The sequence below is a fragment of the Homarus americanus genome, unplaced genomic scaffold (assembly GCF_018991925.1).
Source record: "Homarus americanus isolate GMGI-L3 unplaced genomic scaffold, GMGI_Hamer_2.0 scaffold21761, whole genome shotgun sequence".
Taxonomy (NCBI): Eukaryota; Metazoa; Arthropoda; class Malacostraca; order Decapoda; family Nephropidae; genus Homarus; species Homarus americanus.
The window spans coordinates 3,220-20,843 of NW_024712948.1; the positions used below are offsets into that span (position 1 = coordinate 3,220).

At 29.2% G+C, this 17,624-nt stretch overlaps 2 protein-coding genes across 2 annotated transcripts; both read left to right on the forward strand.

The window, feature by feature from the left end:
* The first annotated feature begins 11,669 nt into the window (after positions 1-11,669).
* On the forward strand, positions 11,670-12,344 carry LOC121865368. Its single transcript, XM_042364705.1, has one exon. It carries the CDS (start codon positions 11,670-11,672, stop codon positions 12,342-12,344), a length of 675 nt encoding a protein of 224 aa, XP_042220639.1.
* A 3,678-nt stretch (positions 12,345-16,022) lies between these two features.
* Positions 16,023-16,859, forward strand: LOC121865380 (sodium/potassium-transporting ATPase subunit beta-like). Its single transcript, XM_042364713.1, has one exon. The coding sequence runs from the start codon at positions 16,023-16,025 to the stop codon at positions 16,857-16,859; it is 837 nt and encodes a 278-aa protein (XP_042220647.1).
* The last annotated feature ends 765 nt before the right edge of the window (positions 16,860-17,624 follow it).

Consider the following 17,624-nt stretch of genomic DNA (forward strand, 5'->3'; position numbering starts at 1 on the left):
ATTATTTTAATGAAAATGATATAGATCGTCTCCAAAATGAATATAATAAACCATATATAAATCCTCGTACCAAAAGAACAATTGTTGGTAATAGTAGAACTCGTATGCTTAAACAGGTTAGTCTAAGAAACTATGAAAGTATTATAAGAAAATTTGGACGATTCAAAGTTGATAAACTAGGAAAGAAGGCATTATTAACTACAGTAATAGTTGAAGATTATAACACATACCTCAATCAAGATGGTAAGATTAAATTTCAGACAAGAAAAACAAATATACGAACATTAAATAAATATTTAATTGGTCCTATTCTAGGGGTAGAATTAGCTCTACCAAAGTTATGTGGTAGTCTTAGGAGAAATAATAAACCAATTCTCGACAGTCTTCTAATTTCTCAGACTCTTATTCACATTTGGAATAACAGCCGTATTAATAGAGACCATATTTATAAACTAATTCTTATATATCATACAGGATTAAGAGCTAAGGAAACTGAAAAATTAACCTATCAAAATATTATAGACAGTTATAATCCTCAATCAGAGTCAATTGTTTTACCTATTTATTACGGAAAACAAGGAAAAGACCGAAATATTCCTATATTTCATGGTGAACCCTTTATTTTTTTTACACAGTATCTAATACCATATTTAGAATTTAAATTAAATGCAAAAACACAAGGAAACAAGTCATTTCTGCCCTTTTTGAATGATAGGATATTTAATGTAAGTTATCAGAGTACACAAAAAATATTTAGAAAATCCTTACATTTAATTGCTGAGAATAGAAAATTTAAACAACAATCAAATTATGAAACTGAAAAAGAACAACTCAAAGGTGCTGGTTTACATTCTATTAGAGCTGATTATGCAACTAGAATTTTTAATATGTTATCACAACAAATGTCAAAGGATACAATTATGCCATTAAAAATTATAGGTGAAATATTAGGTCATTCTAGTTATAAGGAGTTTATTTCTCATTATGTAAATCAAGGGAATACAACAGATAAAATTATAAATAGAGAATGTGAAGAAGAAGAAGAAGAAGAAGAAGAAGAAGAAGAAGAAGAAGGAGAGGGTAATAAAAGTGGGGATGATAAATCAGAAGAGATTAAAGAGAATACGATAAGTACTGACCAGTATTATACAAAAAGTTTTTTGAAAGATAAGGAATTAGTTTGGGGGGTTAATGCTAATTTAGCAGCGAGTCGCCGGTATAGGCATTTAAATATTAATGTGTTAAATAAATTAAGTGATGATTCTAATCAATTAATAATACCTGATAAAAATGTATTACTAAAATCACACCCACCACTATTTATGCAACAATCCACTGATATACCCGCCACACTCACCACCACTCCAACTAATATAACAAATAGTAGTAATACCAATAATAATCAATCAGAAAATGAAGATGGAGAAATATTAATTATATAACATTTTCTTTCGAGAGAAGAAATAAAAAACACAGTCTTTGTTACACTTATAGATATAAAATCCAAAACCCAATACTCTTTGCCTGTAGAGGTAGAGATGTTGTTAATCTTCTGATACCCAATTCTTGATCATAACTACCAATCGTTTTTTGTCATTAAACAGGTCATGAAATAGTTGTAATCGCTTTTGAAGATCTTGATTTTGTAGTCCTACATTATCAAGCTCTTGTTTTAATTTATAAACTTCACTGCTACTACTAGCAGCAGCATTTTGATCCCCGTACGACCTTTCCCGAATTTCATTTTTTTTCTCAGTTTGTCCATCTTTCGGGATTAATTTTGAAGATTCTATTGTTATTGATATTGCAGATGGTAACATTGGTTCAACTGTGATAGCTGCAGCAACTGTTGAGGAACGTGCAAGATCCCAGCATAAAGATTTTGATTTCTTCGCTGCTACTTTGGTAATTCCACTTCCTGGAACACGGACAAATGAACGTGCAGCATACATAGTTTTATATGTAGCAACCATCTTCGATAATTATTCTGTAGAGAAAAATAAAAATGATTAGGCTGCTTCTTTAGCAGTTGTAATTAATATAAATTTTATAGCTTATTGAAAGCTATGCTAGTATTATTACTTACTTGCACTGGATGAAATATCTTAACAATGTTCTCAATCCACACAGACAGGACAAACTGATATTTACATTACATCATAGAATAGACAAACCTGAAAACCGGAGCTCCACCCATAAACATCCTTCGCCAGCCAATGAGAAAAGAGTTTTTAAAATACTAGTAGGAATCTCCTGACAGTTTCTTTTTTGTATTCTGTACCTCCCACCAAGCTAAGAATAAAACAATGAAATGGCGAGCGTGCTTATTTTTTTTTAATATTTTTAATTATTAAACTTAACAAACATATAAAAAATGGAAATTAATACTAGGACTACGATAATATATAGAATTATAACACTTATTGCGGTACTAGCTATTATAGTATTGATGGGGTATAGAAAACCTTTTCCGCAATTAGAAGAAAAAAGTGAGGATTTAATAAAACATCTTTATAATATAAGGGATGTTATAGATACTTGTTGGTATAATAGCGATTATTTTGAACATTTTGAGGATCAACTTATTTGTTTACGCAAAATAGATGACAATATTGATAAATTTATAACTGCAACCAATACAACCAGACCTTACTCAAACACAATAAAAAATAATAAATCATATTTTTCAACTTTTCTCAATGATTTACGTAAAAATTTAATTATCTGCGGAATTAAAATACAAGCACTTGGCGTATTGTATGAATTAAACGAAAAACACTTAACTAAAGCCCAGAAAACAATTCAGTCTAATCTAGGGTATATAAATAATTTTAATCTTATACTACCAGATTCATATATTACTGAACTAGTTCAACGGCTTGAACGTTTTAATATAATAAATTTATTAAGAGAAATATATAGATTAAGTAGAATATCGCACTTTTTAAAAGAAACTAACAAAGAAGATGACTTACAATCACTAATTACGATCTTTAACGATGAATTTAATGCATATCACGAAATAATTCCCAAAGTTGAACTATTACAAAAAAATAATTACCTACATAATAGTAATTATGGAAGTACTACGTGGAGTGTATACGACGTTTTAGGTGATGTTAATGTTACTGAAATCCCGGAAAAATTGGTAGACAAATCATTGTATATTTTAAAGCGGATTAAAATGTTAAACATATTCCAAGAAAATAATATATTATTATTTACTAAGCACGAGAGGCAACAAATCATTAATTCATGTCATCAGCTATTATTAAAAATACTAGATAAAATACAACCACTAAAAGATTGGTTAAAAAAATATAAAATTGATAATCCAAATCCAGAGTTGTAAAAATGAAAATGACATGGTGGTATCTGGCATCTGAACACCATTTTATACATACCATACATATAAAGTAATCATGTAAAACTAAATCTTCCCCAGACTACCAGCCAGTCAGCCAGCCAGATTATCATTATGTTTTCTGGATGGTTGAACAACAATCAACAATAACAAAAACAAGTTCTGAAACTGAACCAACTGAACAACAATCAACAATAACAAAAACAAGTTCTGAACCAACTGAACAACGTGGAACAACAACTTCTGAACTAGGTTCAGAACAACCTGAAACAACAAGTTCTGAACCAACTGGACAACCCGAAACAACAACAACAATAACAACTTCAAGTTCTGAACAATCAATAACAGCAAGTTTGGAAACGAGTATTGAACAAGTGTCTAACAACTTTGAACCAGTGTCTGTGTCTAACTTTGATGAAATTACAACGATATCAATACCAATGACAACAACAACAACAACAACAACAATAGTATTATTTAGTCCTGGACAATTTGCAGGAATTGTTGTAATTATAATTGGAATGTTTACAGTACTTATATATTCTTCATTTTATTTTAATAAAAGAAACAGAATAATAGAGTTAGAAGAAGAAAACTTTAATAATGTGCGTATGAACAATGTTGTTGTAGAAGAATAGGTCCCACAGTTGTAGTCCTTGAAAGAGAATTGAATAGTAGTAGAAAATTTTGGCAAAATTTTTGATAATGAATCTGACTATAATTACTGAATTAATAGTATTTTGTCTATTAAAACAATATAGTAGCTATGAAATCGGTTATACAACATATACTTTTTGGCGAAGTCCAAGACTAGTGCCGTCAGTTCACTCTGGTGGCGTAGCTCCTCGGGCATACTCTCTACCTGGTGGTAAACAAGTTGAAGAAGACACCAAGACTGATGAAATAGAAGAGACTACAGGCGATGTAAAGAAAACGACGACTATTATTAAAGATACAGATATAACAAGTGATATAAGGGAAACCACTACTACCGGTTATGAAAAGGAAACGATTATAAAAGCTATTGGTGATTCTACGACAACTATAATAGAAGATACCGGTGATTCGAGGAAAACTACTACAACAACACTAGAAGATACAATACTGGTCCCCAAATACTTTAAAACACTTCCATTGAGGATGAGCAGATCAATAAATATAGATATTAATTATGCAAAAACGTCAACATCAATGACAACAGACACGGGGGATAACCCCCCAAAAAATAGAAGATACAGAAGTATCGGATGGACAAAAAGAATAGACCAAAAATTAGAAAACTACGAAAACTATGATGAATTAATACAAGTTTATACATACTATATGATTATGTATAAAAAAGAATTGTCACCACCACCACCACCAACAACAACAACAACAACAATTATTTATATAGTAGTATTTTTAGTATATTTATATATATATATATATATATATATATATATATATATATATATATATATATATATATATATATATATATATATATATATATATATATATATATGTATATATAATTTGGGTTTATTAAACAGAAGGGATGATGGGCGAGTAGAGAATTATTGAATAATTAAATATTATAAAAGTCATTCACTACTTTCTTCACTTTCTTCACTTTCTTCACTTTCTCCCATTAATTGGGGAAATTCTGTTTGGGGTAAGATTTGACCATTAGGTGCAACAAAAGTATTAGCATATCGCTCTTCATATGCACGTAGAAAATTGCTACCATATTCATTATATAGAAAATTATAAATATCATCATCTAGGGACGGTGTTATAAGCATAAAATAACGTAGTTCTGGAAAATTAGGAATATTCTTTCTTCTACTACTACGATAATTCTGAAGCAATACTTCCATAAATACATTTAATATTTTTATATGTAATTTTTCGGCCATTGTCTGTGTAATTCTTTTTTTATCATCTTGCATAATAATTGTATTTTTCAGTTTATCCATTATTTGAGTCATCATTGTGGAGTCAAAACCCGGTGGTTTATAAAAAGGAATCCAATAATAAATCCCAACAATGGCTTCATGTTGTTGTGATAATGCTCGCAGGGGGTCTGCTTGTTTTAGCATAATTTTATTAATAATCTCCCCAATTCCTAAATTACCATTGTAGTTTATTATACAAAGGAAATGAAGCATTAGGGTTAAAACCCAATTATAAAGTAAAAAGTTGTTGTTCTGGTTTAATGGTATTTTTAACATTTGTCGAATGTTATTCATATCATTGTTTGTATTATCATTAAATATATTTTTAACTATATTAGCAAAAATTTTATGTTTAATATGAAAACCATTAAATCCCACTAAGGTATATAATTTTTGCATTTGTAATGTTTGTCCTTCTACATGAAATGTTAGAGGAAACCTAACCACTCTCTCTTGTAAAAACATATATTTTTGTATTTGTAAAAGTCCTAAATTGGAGAGTAAAACCAATCTGTGAATATTAAAAAATGGGGGTAAATCTTCTCCAGGGAAAAAGGGTTTTTTAGGTTTATTTTTTTTTTAAGAATACTTTTGTTTAAATGTGGAAAGTGTATTAAAAATTGAAAATTATGAAAATATACTGGAGCAGTTTGATTTATTAATTGGTGTTGTTGCAACGACGACATTATTTTTCCTTTTTTATAATAAAAAACTAATAATAAAACTAATAAATATTTAAAAATGAAAACGGACATTTATAAGGTTCATTATAATATAAAATCCAATTTTTATATAAAAATTAAAAATGATGAATTACCAAATAAAAGATATGATATGAATTTATGTTTCCCCGGAGAAAAACTTCCAGTTTTCATTCATATTCATAGATTAATTTCTCTCTCAAATATAATTATTTATGAGGTAGGTTATCCACCCGGTTGTTTAGAAAAGAGATTTTTCAAATTTCCTCTTAAATTTCCGAAACATTTAAAAGGTGAATCATTGCAAATACGAAAAATATATGATGTAATAGGATTTAACTGTTTTAATATAAGGCACAAAATATTGACGGATGTTGTTACAAATATTAAAAGAAATGAGGTTATAACGAAAATATCAGAAAATATGAATTTAATAGGATCACCTGATATAAATTTGGAACTTTATACTTGGGTTTTAACATTAATGTGTCACTTTTTAAGTTTGGTAAATAATACTGATAACCATCTGGATTTAAACTATAATAAGAATCCATATATTGAAGATAGAATTACAACAACTATGCGAAATGAAGTGTACCGCCTACGACGTATTCTTAATAAAGAATTTACTAATAATATGTTTGTACAGAAATATTATTGGATCCCAAATACTAAACCACCACAATTTAATAGCAAAATAATGAAGCAAATTTTATCCAATTTAAAAAATACAAAGATTTGTAATGAGAAAATAAAGATTTTTCAGAAGAAAGATGTAGAAGATTTACATCTAAGAGTTTTATCCGTTTTTATTGAAGTATGGATTTCAAAACTCTCCTCTTATACAATTCCTACGATACAACAATATTTTGCATATATAAGACCTAACTTAACCCCAAAAGACATTAATTCTTATACTGGAAAATATGGTGAAGATTTTTTGTATGCCTATAAAAACCAGTACAAGAAAGGAATATTAAATAATAACGGTAAAATTATCCCGAAAACAAGTAACCAGCGTAGTAAATTTTCTTCTGCTTCTGGTATACACAGGAGTAAACAGAAATTTACTTCATCATATGTTGATAGTGAAGATGATGATGATGATGAGATAAATGATGAAGATGATGAGATAAATGACGATGACAACGACGACGATGTCGACGACGATGTTGAGGATGATAATGAAAATGATGGTGAAAATGATGGTGAGCTACAAATTAAATGTGTACCCTATAGAAAACGATTATATCCCCCTCATTAATTTTTAACAAAAAAACATTTTAATAAATATAGTACATAAAAAAATATAATTATAAGGATAATAAATCCACAAAACAAAAATTTTTTGGGGGGAATATCAGTCCATAAAGATGATTGAAGAAGACCATGACCTATTTGGCTTAGAGTATCTCCTGTCATTTCACCCAATGAACGTAAAATAGTACCCTTTTCACAACGGTACATGAAATTTGGAGAAGATGATGATGACGAAGGTTCCTTCCATTGATCGTAACCAGGAACCCATGAAGATAATGAATTATAATTATAAGGATCACAAATTCCTTTACATCCCATATTAAGAATACCTTCTGTATCTTTTGTTCGTAAAAATGTACTAGGTTGAAATGAGCAATCCCAAGCGTTAGTTTTCGACAGAGGATGACTATCTGGAGGAAGAATGTATATGCCTCTTGTGTATTTATTCCAATTTCCTCCATTATTATCACAATATCTATCTATATATACATATTTGAGAATACCTTTTTGTTGTGTATTTACTTCGTATCGAAAACATCCTGTATTAAGAGCATTATAATGTCGTAGAAAATCTATAAAGGTGCTGGCAACTGCAACGACTAAAAGAGATTTTAAAATACTCCCTGGATTTTTAGCAGCCCACTCTTTAAAGGTTTTAAAAATTTTATTCAATTTACTTTTTTCTAGAGGTGATGATTTAAAATTATCTATAAAATCCCTAAATTCAATTTCATTTTTAAAACCCAAATCTTGAGCCATTTTGTTACAATTTTGAATATATTTTGAATATGTGTTGTGAGGATAATTTAATATAATATGCTCTCTGGCAGAATTATTTGTAATATCTCCCATAAGTATCTCTTGAAGAGATCTTTGAAAATTTGTAGAGTTTTCAAGTTTATTTAAAACTTCTGTTTTAAACAATATCCCTTCTTTTGTTTTTAAGGGTTGTAAATTTATACTCTCTTTAAGTTGTCGGAGTCCTGTCGTCATACTCTTTTTAAAAATACTAGTAACAAAGGGTTTAATTTCTCTCTGAAAAACTAACGGTTTTAGAACCAGTTCAAATTCTTTAATAGCTTTCATTTTTTAAATTATAAAAAAGTATTATCATCACACAACTGTAATGTTTTAGTAATATATACATTATATGGAGAAAATAGATTGTCTTGAGAGATGTATGAACAGAAATCAAATAATTGAGGTTCACTTTTTACAATTTCTAAAAATTCTGTAGGATTATTAATAACTCTATTGTTATAGATAAACATTTTATTTATTATATTTCTCATTTGCGTAATATTTAAGGAAAAATTAGCTATTAATTCACCAATAAATTTTAAGTTAGCTTTATCAATCCATAAACCAGTATTAAAATTTGGAGTAACTAAATTCGCAATTACTGTTATTCCATCTTTATGTTCACCAATTTTTTGTTGAAACTTATAAAATAAATTGTATGTATCTTTTTTTCCTATTAGAAAATTACAAAGTATGTTTTGGGGAGATAATATTTTTTGTCTTAACTGTAGGGAAAATGTTGTCGGAGGTATAAATTGATTAATAATTACATCATTATCTGTGTTGGTAGTATAAACTGACATGACCACTCTAAAATTGTACGTATTATAGTTATTATTACTATTATTATTAGAATAAAGTTGAAGAAGCGTTTCATTAATTTTTTTTATTTTATTTAATTCAAATATTCTATTTATGTCATTAACCATTGAATAATTTGACGGCAACGGCTTATAATTCATTTTTTTATTTTTTTTCTTATTTACAGTATATAAAAATAAAGTTTAGAAATTATTTACAAAATAGCTACAATGAGTTCATTTGATGAGGAGGTTTATGAAAGTGAAAACAACATGTCAATAACAACTAATTCTAATTCTAGTATTAGTACAACAAATAATTATAATTATTACATGGTAATTTCTATAAATTATAATAAAATAATTAATAGAGACAGAGACAATGACATTTTGTCTGTGAATCATATATTAACAGAGGCATCTGTTGCAATTGTTGATAAAAATTTTAACATTGTAAACGACGGCGATGATGAGTTGCACTATTCTATACCAGCGACGGCTTCTAGTGATGAATATGAAAATAGTATAAGGGAGTTCAATTCTGATATTGAAAAATTAACTTATAAATATGATATTATTTGTGCTTGGGTGTACGGTGACAATAAAATACTACGTCAACTGTCCAATTTACGATCGCTTATAGTTTGCAATATAAAAAATACTTCCATTTTCGGTTTTGGGGAGGAGATTAATTTAGAAGTGAATTATTTGGATAATTGGGAAATGTCGTCTGTATACAAGAACATTAAAACTTTACAATTAAAAAAGAGAAACAGCATTTTCTGTAGAAGTTACAATAATGTATGTCAGTTAATTTCCAAAAACTTTATTATTGGATTTGATAAAAAATTAAATGTTATGAATTTTTATTCAAATGAAATTCGACCAAATGTGACAAACCTGTTATGCTCTGACCATAGACGATTTTACACCAATACCACCAATAAGCGTATTTCCCCAAAAAATCTTTCCTGTACCCGTCTAAATAGTCAAATTAATCGTTTAACTCTCAGTTTAATAAGAAGCTTTTCAATTGATTACGATAAAATATATACAAATTTAATAAAAACTAATCACATTACAAATAGAGAAGAAGAAAATAATATTTTACGTAATGCTAGAAATATATCACTATTGAAAGCACAGGCATTACTATTGAGTTTTGCTTTACCCGAAAACATTATTTGGGAATTTGATAATGGAATTAATGTTACTATAATGTACGAAAATAAACAGATTGATTTCAAAACCCAAGAAGCTAAAGAATGGATTCAAAGTCACGTAAATAATTTTAGTAATACAATAAGAAAAACAAAGTGCGTTACTCAAAATATAGATATGGAGAAAAATTTAAATAACTTTTTAAAATGGAGTCCACCACCACCACAATAGTAGTGTGTGTATCCTTTATCCTTTGGCTGCCTGCTGCTTAGTATTCATTATACCACTTTTCTATATTCTCTTTAGAATTATGCCACTTTTTTATTTCCTCGTGAGAATTTGAAGATAACCACTCTATCAGTTTCTCTTTGTAGTCTATATTTAAAAAATATTTGAATATTTCTTCCTTACATTTATTTATTGAAGATATCTCTTCATCACTAAATAATACCATATTATCATTATTATCCAACAATTCAACACTCTTTATAATGGACAATGTAGTATCTACCAATTCAATAAGTTTTTGTGAAGCAGACATATTACTGCTTAAGTTTTTGATTTTGTCATCGTCAAATGTAATTTTATTTTTTAATCCATTGTATTTTCTAAATGTATTATATAACGTATTGTATCCCCTAGCAGGTAAATTAATACGGAATATCTTAAATACTGTTTTTCTCTCATTCTCATTACTTATAATTAAATTTTCTATTGTTATTCGCTTTAATCTATATACTTTTTTGAGTATTTGCATTATACAAAAACGTTTATCTCGTCTTAATAATACGTCAGCTATATTTAAATCTGGTATTATAATATTAAAATTATTTATATACAATAAGCTAGACTGAATTCTGTTTTTTGTTTCTTTAGTTAGGGCTTTTTCATTCAATTCGTACAATACGCCAAGTGTTTGTATTTTAAATATGCTTATTAATAATCTTTTTTGTAAATCACTGATTTTATCAGATAAACTTAAATATGATGATTTAATATTTTCTATTATGGTTGAGTCTGTTATAGTTAAAATTTTTTTAATTTTTTCACTTATATTACATAGACCAGTAATCATTATATCATAATCTGTTCCTTCTGTAATTTTATCCGATATATCTGATATCAAATTGTCAATATATGTAAGATATCTTATTAAATCCTCACTTTTTTCTTCGAGTAATTGTGGAAAAGAAAAAGAAAGAGGTTTTTGAGTTATAATTATTATTATAATAATAGCTAATGCTAGTGCAAATGTTATAATATATAATATCATATTTCCATCCATTTTTTATTAATTATATAATATATAGGGGGTTCTAAAAATTATGGGACAGGACAGATAAATCGACCGACCGACCGACTTCGATTGACAAAATATAATTTTAATTTTCAGATTATTTATTTTAGCACAACGATATGACCGACCGGACATTCAAGGCCGAGGCAAGATAGGTAGTTGTCTATCTATCTGTCTGTCTGTCTGTCTGTCTGTCCTTCCATCTGTCTGTCCGTCCAATCCACCCCACCACCACCACCACCATTATATATAAAGAAGAGCACAACGATATAACCGGACAGACACACTTTGACATTTAGGAATCCTATCTGTATCAATCTGGACGACTAAAAGGAAGAAAGGAAGATGTTTCGGTACCTAATAGTGGTGGTGACTTTTGTAACATGTAACTCTGATGTGACAGCAGAGAAAGAGGGTTTGTTTGTCATACCTTCAGGAAATATAAAGTTTAATCCTAATCAGAAGAGCACATATGAAGAGGAAATATCTTCTCTAAATCAATTTTTTATAGACTACTACAACAATGCTACCAAAGCTGATGATACACAGGTGATTACATGTCCCCCAGGATTTGAACCAAATGCTACACAAATCTGTATTTTGCCAGAGCTTGGATGTATTCCAGAAAATGTTTGGAACTACAACACAATAGCTCCTTGCATCATATTGTCTTACAATGGGACAACTAAATTTGATCCTTACGATGACATTGAGGAATTACCCAGCCAGATGCCCAATCTACTTAAAGACATAAGTAAAGAGATCTGGTACGTCAATAATAATACCATGCCAGAGGTTATATGGGTGTCTTGCACATACGGTAGAATGGACTACTACGCCCCCTTCATCGATACAAACCTACCAGGCTATCGGAAACCTATAGTTGCATTGAATCTGTTTCTTTGTAATGAAATTAACACCACAGTTGAAATTACTTGCAATATGTGGGCCAAGGGTATTGACAACGAGAAAAACCCTGAAACATCAGTCAAATTCACTGTAACCGTAGAAAAAAATTGAACATTTTTTTAACGTGCGTGCTGGATATATATGTCAAACAGTAAGCCTACTCAAAGGAATTTTGTTCCTGTTTCTGTTTCAATAATCCTTATTCATTATCAATTTTGTTTCCAAAAAATAAAAATATTATATTCTCATATATTTTAGTAAGCTTTTAATTAAAGTTGATTTATATAATAATAATGTCGTTTTTGTATCACTTCCCAAATATTTATAATATTTTATACTATCAATGGCTTCGATTATAACTAATTTTAAAATAACATTAAAATGGTGTTCTTTAATTACATCAGTACATCCAAATACTTGAATTATCACAGACTCATCACCTAAAGATCGATTTCTCCGAAATTTTTTATATATATTCAAAATATTATTTTCATTTTCCATTATAGATTTTAAAATAATTTCTCCTTTAGATGGTGTCCAACAGGAAACTAAACCAACATTATAGTCACTACCAAAAAATATGAAATGTAAAATTAAATATCGGAGACATTGATCACTATTGAACCCCATATGTTTTATCATTGAATTATAATTTCCTAAACCAATTGATTTTCTATTATTAGTACCGAAGGAAGGGTGGATGAGTAAGAGTCTATATTCATTACGTAAAATAGTCATAGCAGTAACATCAGAATCACCACTTATAATTACAGAAAAACTATTGTAAATTTATTTTTCAATAAACGTTTTATTAATAAACCGATAGAGAGCAATTTCTCCTTCGAGTCTTTCATAATAAGATATTCCAGCTGTTGAATACAATTTAAAGTTGTAAGATGATGTATTTATTTTATTTAAATATATATTTTTTAATAAATCAGTTGTATAATTTTCCATTTCCAATTTTTGGGATATTGTCATTTTTGAAAAAATATCTCTATTCTTCTCACTACACAATTTCCTATTTTTTTCAACATTCGAATGACCATCCATAACAAAATATAAAAAAATTGTTTTATTACTATTATTATTAGAATCATCTCCACTATTTAAAATATGTATAATAACTTTTATATAATTAAGTATAATATTACAGACTTTATGACTCGTTTTCTCAATATCAACAACTGTTTGTGGCAATAATTTATTATCATCATCATTAGGTACAGCATAGGCATGAAAAAACATTGACCCATCAATACCTATCACTTGTAAATTATTAATGGATGAAAAGATATTTCCTAAATTTGTAATTAAATGTTCTTTTTTGTCCACAGATAATTCAATTTTAGTTTTTTCAATAAACCTCGAAAAATGATGTACCCCCATGTTATAAGGAAAAAAAAGAAAGTAATTCGAGAAGTAAGAAATCGGGAGTATATATATTTGTAAAATAAATTTAATTTTTAATTTTTATTTTCGAGGCCGAGGCAGGTAGTTGTCTGTCTGTCTGTCTGTCTATCTGTCTGTCCATCCGTCCAACTCACCCACCATAATTATATATAAAGAAGAGCACAACGATATGACCGGTCAGACACACTTTGACATTTAGGAATCCTATCTGTATCAATCTGGACAAAGGAAGAAAGGAAGAAGATGTTTCGGTACGGTAACATGTATAGAAATATGATAACAGTACCAAGAGAAACTCCAAAGAAAAGTTATCTTAAAGAGAAAATATCTTCTTCAAACAAAAAAGCAACAATTGTAATAAGTGGTGGTTGTTTCATAGTTGTATGTCTAATAGTGGTGGTGGTGACTTTTGTAACATGTAACTCTGCTGTGACAGCAGAGAAAGAGGGTTTGTTTGTCATACCTTCAGGAAATATAAAGTTTAATCCTAATCAGAAGAGCACGTATGAAGAGGAAATATCTTCTCTAAATCAATTTTTTATAGACTACTACAAAGCTGATGATACACAGGTGATTACATGTCCCCTAGGATTTGAACCAAATGCTACACAAGTCTGTATTTTGCCAGAGCGCTACTTATATTCATGTAATCCAGAAAATGTTTGGAACTACAACACAACATCTCCTTGCATTATATTGTCTTACAATGGGAAAACAACAACAACTAAATTTGATCCTTACGATGACATTAAGGAATTACCCAGCCAGATGCCCAATCTACTTAAAGACCTAATTAAAGAAGAAAGGTACTTCTATAATGATACCATGCCAGGGGTTGTATGGGTATCTTGCACATTCGGTAGCACATGGTACTCCTACTACGGTCCTGGTTTCCCCAAATTCTTCTTCTTCAATACAAACCTACCAGGCTATCGGAAACCTATAGTTGCATTGAATCTGTTTCTTTGCAATGAAATTAACACCACAGTTGAAATTACTTGCAATATGTGGGCCAAGGGTATTGACAACGAGAAAAACCCTGAAACATCAGTCAAATTCATTGTAACCGTAGAAAAACATTGAAAATTTTTTAACGTGCGTGCTGGATATATATGTCAAACAGTAAGCCTACTCAAAGGCATTTTGTTCCTGTTTCCATTTCAATAATCCTTATTCATTATTAATTTTGTTTCCAAAAAATAAACATAATATATTCTCATATATTTTAGTAAGCTTTTAATTAAAGTTGATTTATATAATAATAATGTCGTTTTTGTATCACTTCCCAAATATTTATAATATTTTATACTATCAATGGCTTCGATTATAACTAATTTTAAAAGAACATTAAAATGGTGTTCTTTAATTACATCAGTACATCCAAATACTTGAATTATCACAGACTCATCACCTAAAGATCGATTTCTCCGAAATTTTTTATATATATTCAAAATATTATTTTCATTTTCCATTATAGATTTTAAAATAATTTCTCCTTTAGATGGTGTCCAACAGGAAACTAAACCAACATTATAGTCACTACCAAAAAATATGAAATGTAAAATTAAATATTGGAGACATTGATCACTATTGAACCCCATATGTTTTATCATTGAATTATAATTTCCTAAACCAATTGATTTTCTATTATTAGTACCGAAGGAAGGGTGGATGAGTAAGAGTCTATATTCATTACGTAAAATAGTCATAGCAGTAACATCAGAATCACCACTTATAATTACAGAAAAACTATTGTAAATTTCTTTTTCAATAAACGTTTTATTAATAAACCGATAGAGAGCAATTTCTCCTTCGAGTCTTTCATAATAAGATATTCCAGCTGTTGAATACAATTTAAAGTTATAAGATGATGTATTTATTTTATTTAAATATATATTTTTTAATAAATCAGTTGTATAATTTTCCAATTCCAATTTTTGGGATTGACCCATCAATACCTATCACTTGTAAATTATTAATGGATGAAAAGATATTTCCTAAATTTGTAATTAAATGTTCTTTTTTGTCCACAGATAATTCAATTTTAGTTTTTTCAATAAACCTCGAAAAATGATGTACCCCCATGTTATAAGGAAAAAAAAGAAAGTAATTCGAGAAGTAAGAAATCGGGAGTATATATATTTGTATAATAAATTTTATTTTTAATTTTTATTTTCGAGGCCGAGGCAGGTAGTTGTCTGTCTGTCTGTCTGTCTATCTGTCTGTTCATCCGTCCAACTCACCCACCATAATTATATATAAAGAAGAGCACAAAGATATGACCGGTCAGACACACTTTGACATTTAGGAATCCTATCTGTATCAATCTGGATGGACTAAAAGGAAGAAAGGAAGAAGATGTTTTGGTACGGTAACATGTCCAGAAATATGATAACAGTGCCAAGTGAAACTCCAAGGAAATGTTATCTATACCTTAAAGAGAAAATATCTTCTTCAAACAAAAAAGCAACAATTGTAATAAGTGGTGGTTGTTTCATAGTTGTATGTCTAATAGTGGTGGTGGTGACTTTTGTAACATGTAACTCTGCTGTAACAGCAGAGAAAGAGGGTTTGTTTGTCATACCTTCAGGAAATATAAAGTTTAATCCTAATCAGAAGAGCACGTATGAAGAGGAAATATCTTCTTTAAATCAATTTTTAATGGACTACTACAACAATGCTACCAAAGCTGATGATACAGAGGTAATTGCATGTCCCTCAGGAGTTGAACCAAATGCTACACAAGTCTGTATTTTGCCAAAGGAAATACTGGGACATGAATGTAATCCAGAAAATGTTTGGAACTACAACACAACATCTCCTTGCATCATATTGTCTTACAATGGGAAAACAAATACAAAATTTGATCCTTACGATGACATTACGGAATTACCCAGCCAGATGCCCCATCGACTTAGAGACAAAATTAAAGACATCACTTACACCAATAATAATACCATGCAAGAGGTTATATGGGTGTCTTGCACATTACTTGGAATTCACTCCTACTACGGTCCTGGTTTCCCAAAATCATTCTTCTCCAATACAAACCTAACAGGCTATCGGAAACCTATAGTTGCATTGCAGCTGAATCTTAAAAATGAAATTAACACCACAGTTGAAATTACTTGCAATATGTGGGCCAAGGATATTGACAACGAGAAAAACCCTGAAACATCAGTCAAATTCAATGTAACAGTGGAAAAACATTGAAAAATTTTTAACGTGCGTACTGGATATATATAAGCAGCCTACTATCTACTATCTATTCATGAGGGAGAAATGGATTGGCTGGATTTTAGAGAAGAAAAACCTGAATTAAGACTGCGTATCTTAGACAGTTTAATCTTCGGAAATTTTGACTTTGATTTTTTGAATGAATATCATATTCAACCTAAATTAGAAGGGAGTATTTTAAACCAATTACTCGAATATATAGATCTAAATAAACTAGATAAAGAATCTACTATTAAATCTTGGAGAATACGACATGGATTGGGTGAAGATGAGGATATATGGTATGGTTATAAGTTTGGGAATTCAAAGCCTGTTAAGTATATTGTTAAACCAGATACATATGACTGGAAAAAAACTAGAGATGATTCGCCGTGGTCTACCAACTGGTGTCATAATCATTTCATTCCATGGTGTATTCCATGTAATGCTCCCAAGGCATTTTGTTCCTGTTTCGATAATCCTTATTCATTATCAAGTCAGTGTACAATTTGTCTCACACATAAAGAAAATTTATCAGGTTAAGTAATTTTTTTTTCTATATCTATGTTTTTTAATTAAATTGATTTATATAATAATAATAATGTTGTTTTTGTACTTCCCAAATATTTATAACATTATATACTATCAATGAACTTTAATTTACTTGAATTATCACAGACTCATCATCATCATTAGGTACACAGCATAGGCATGAAAAAAAATTGACCCATTAATACCTATCACTTGTAAATTATTAATGGA

Excerpts from the sequence above, each read along its gene's own strand:
- LOC121865368 (XM_042364705.1), top strand. The coding sequence starts at position 11,670 with ATGTTTCGGTACCTAATAGTGGTGGTGACTTTTGTAACATGTAACTCT.
- LOC121865380 (XM_042364713.1), top strand. The coding sequence starts at position 16,023 with ATGTCCAGAAATATGATAACAGTGCCAAGTGAAACTCCAAGGAAATGT.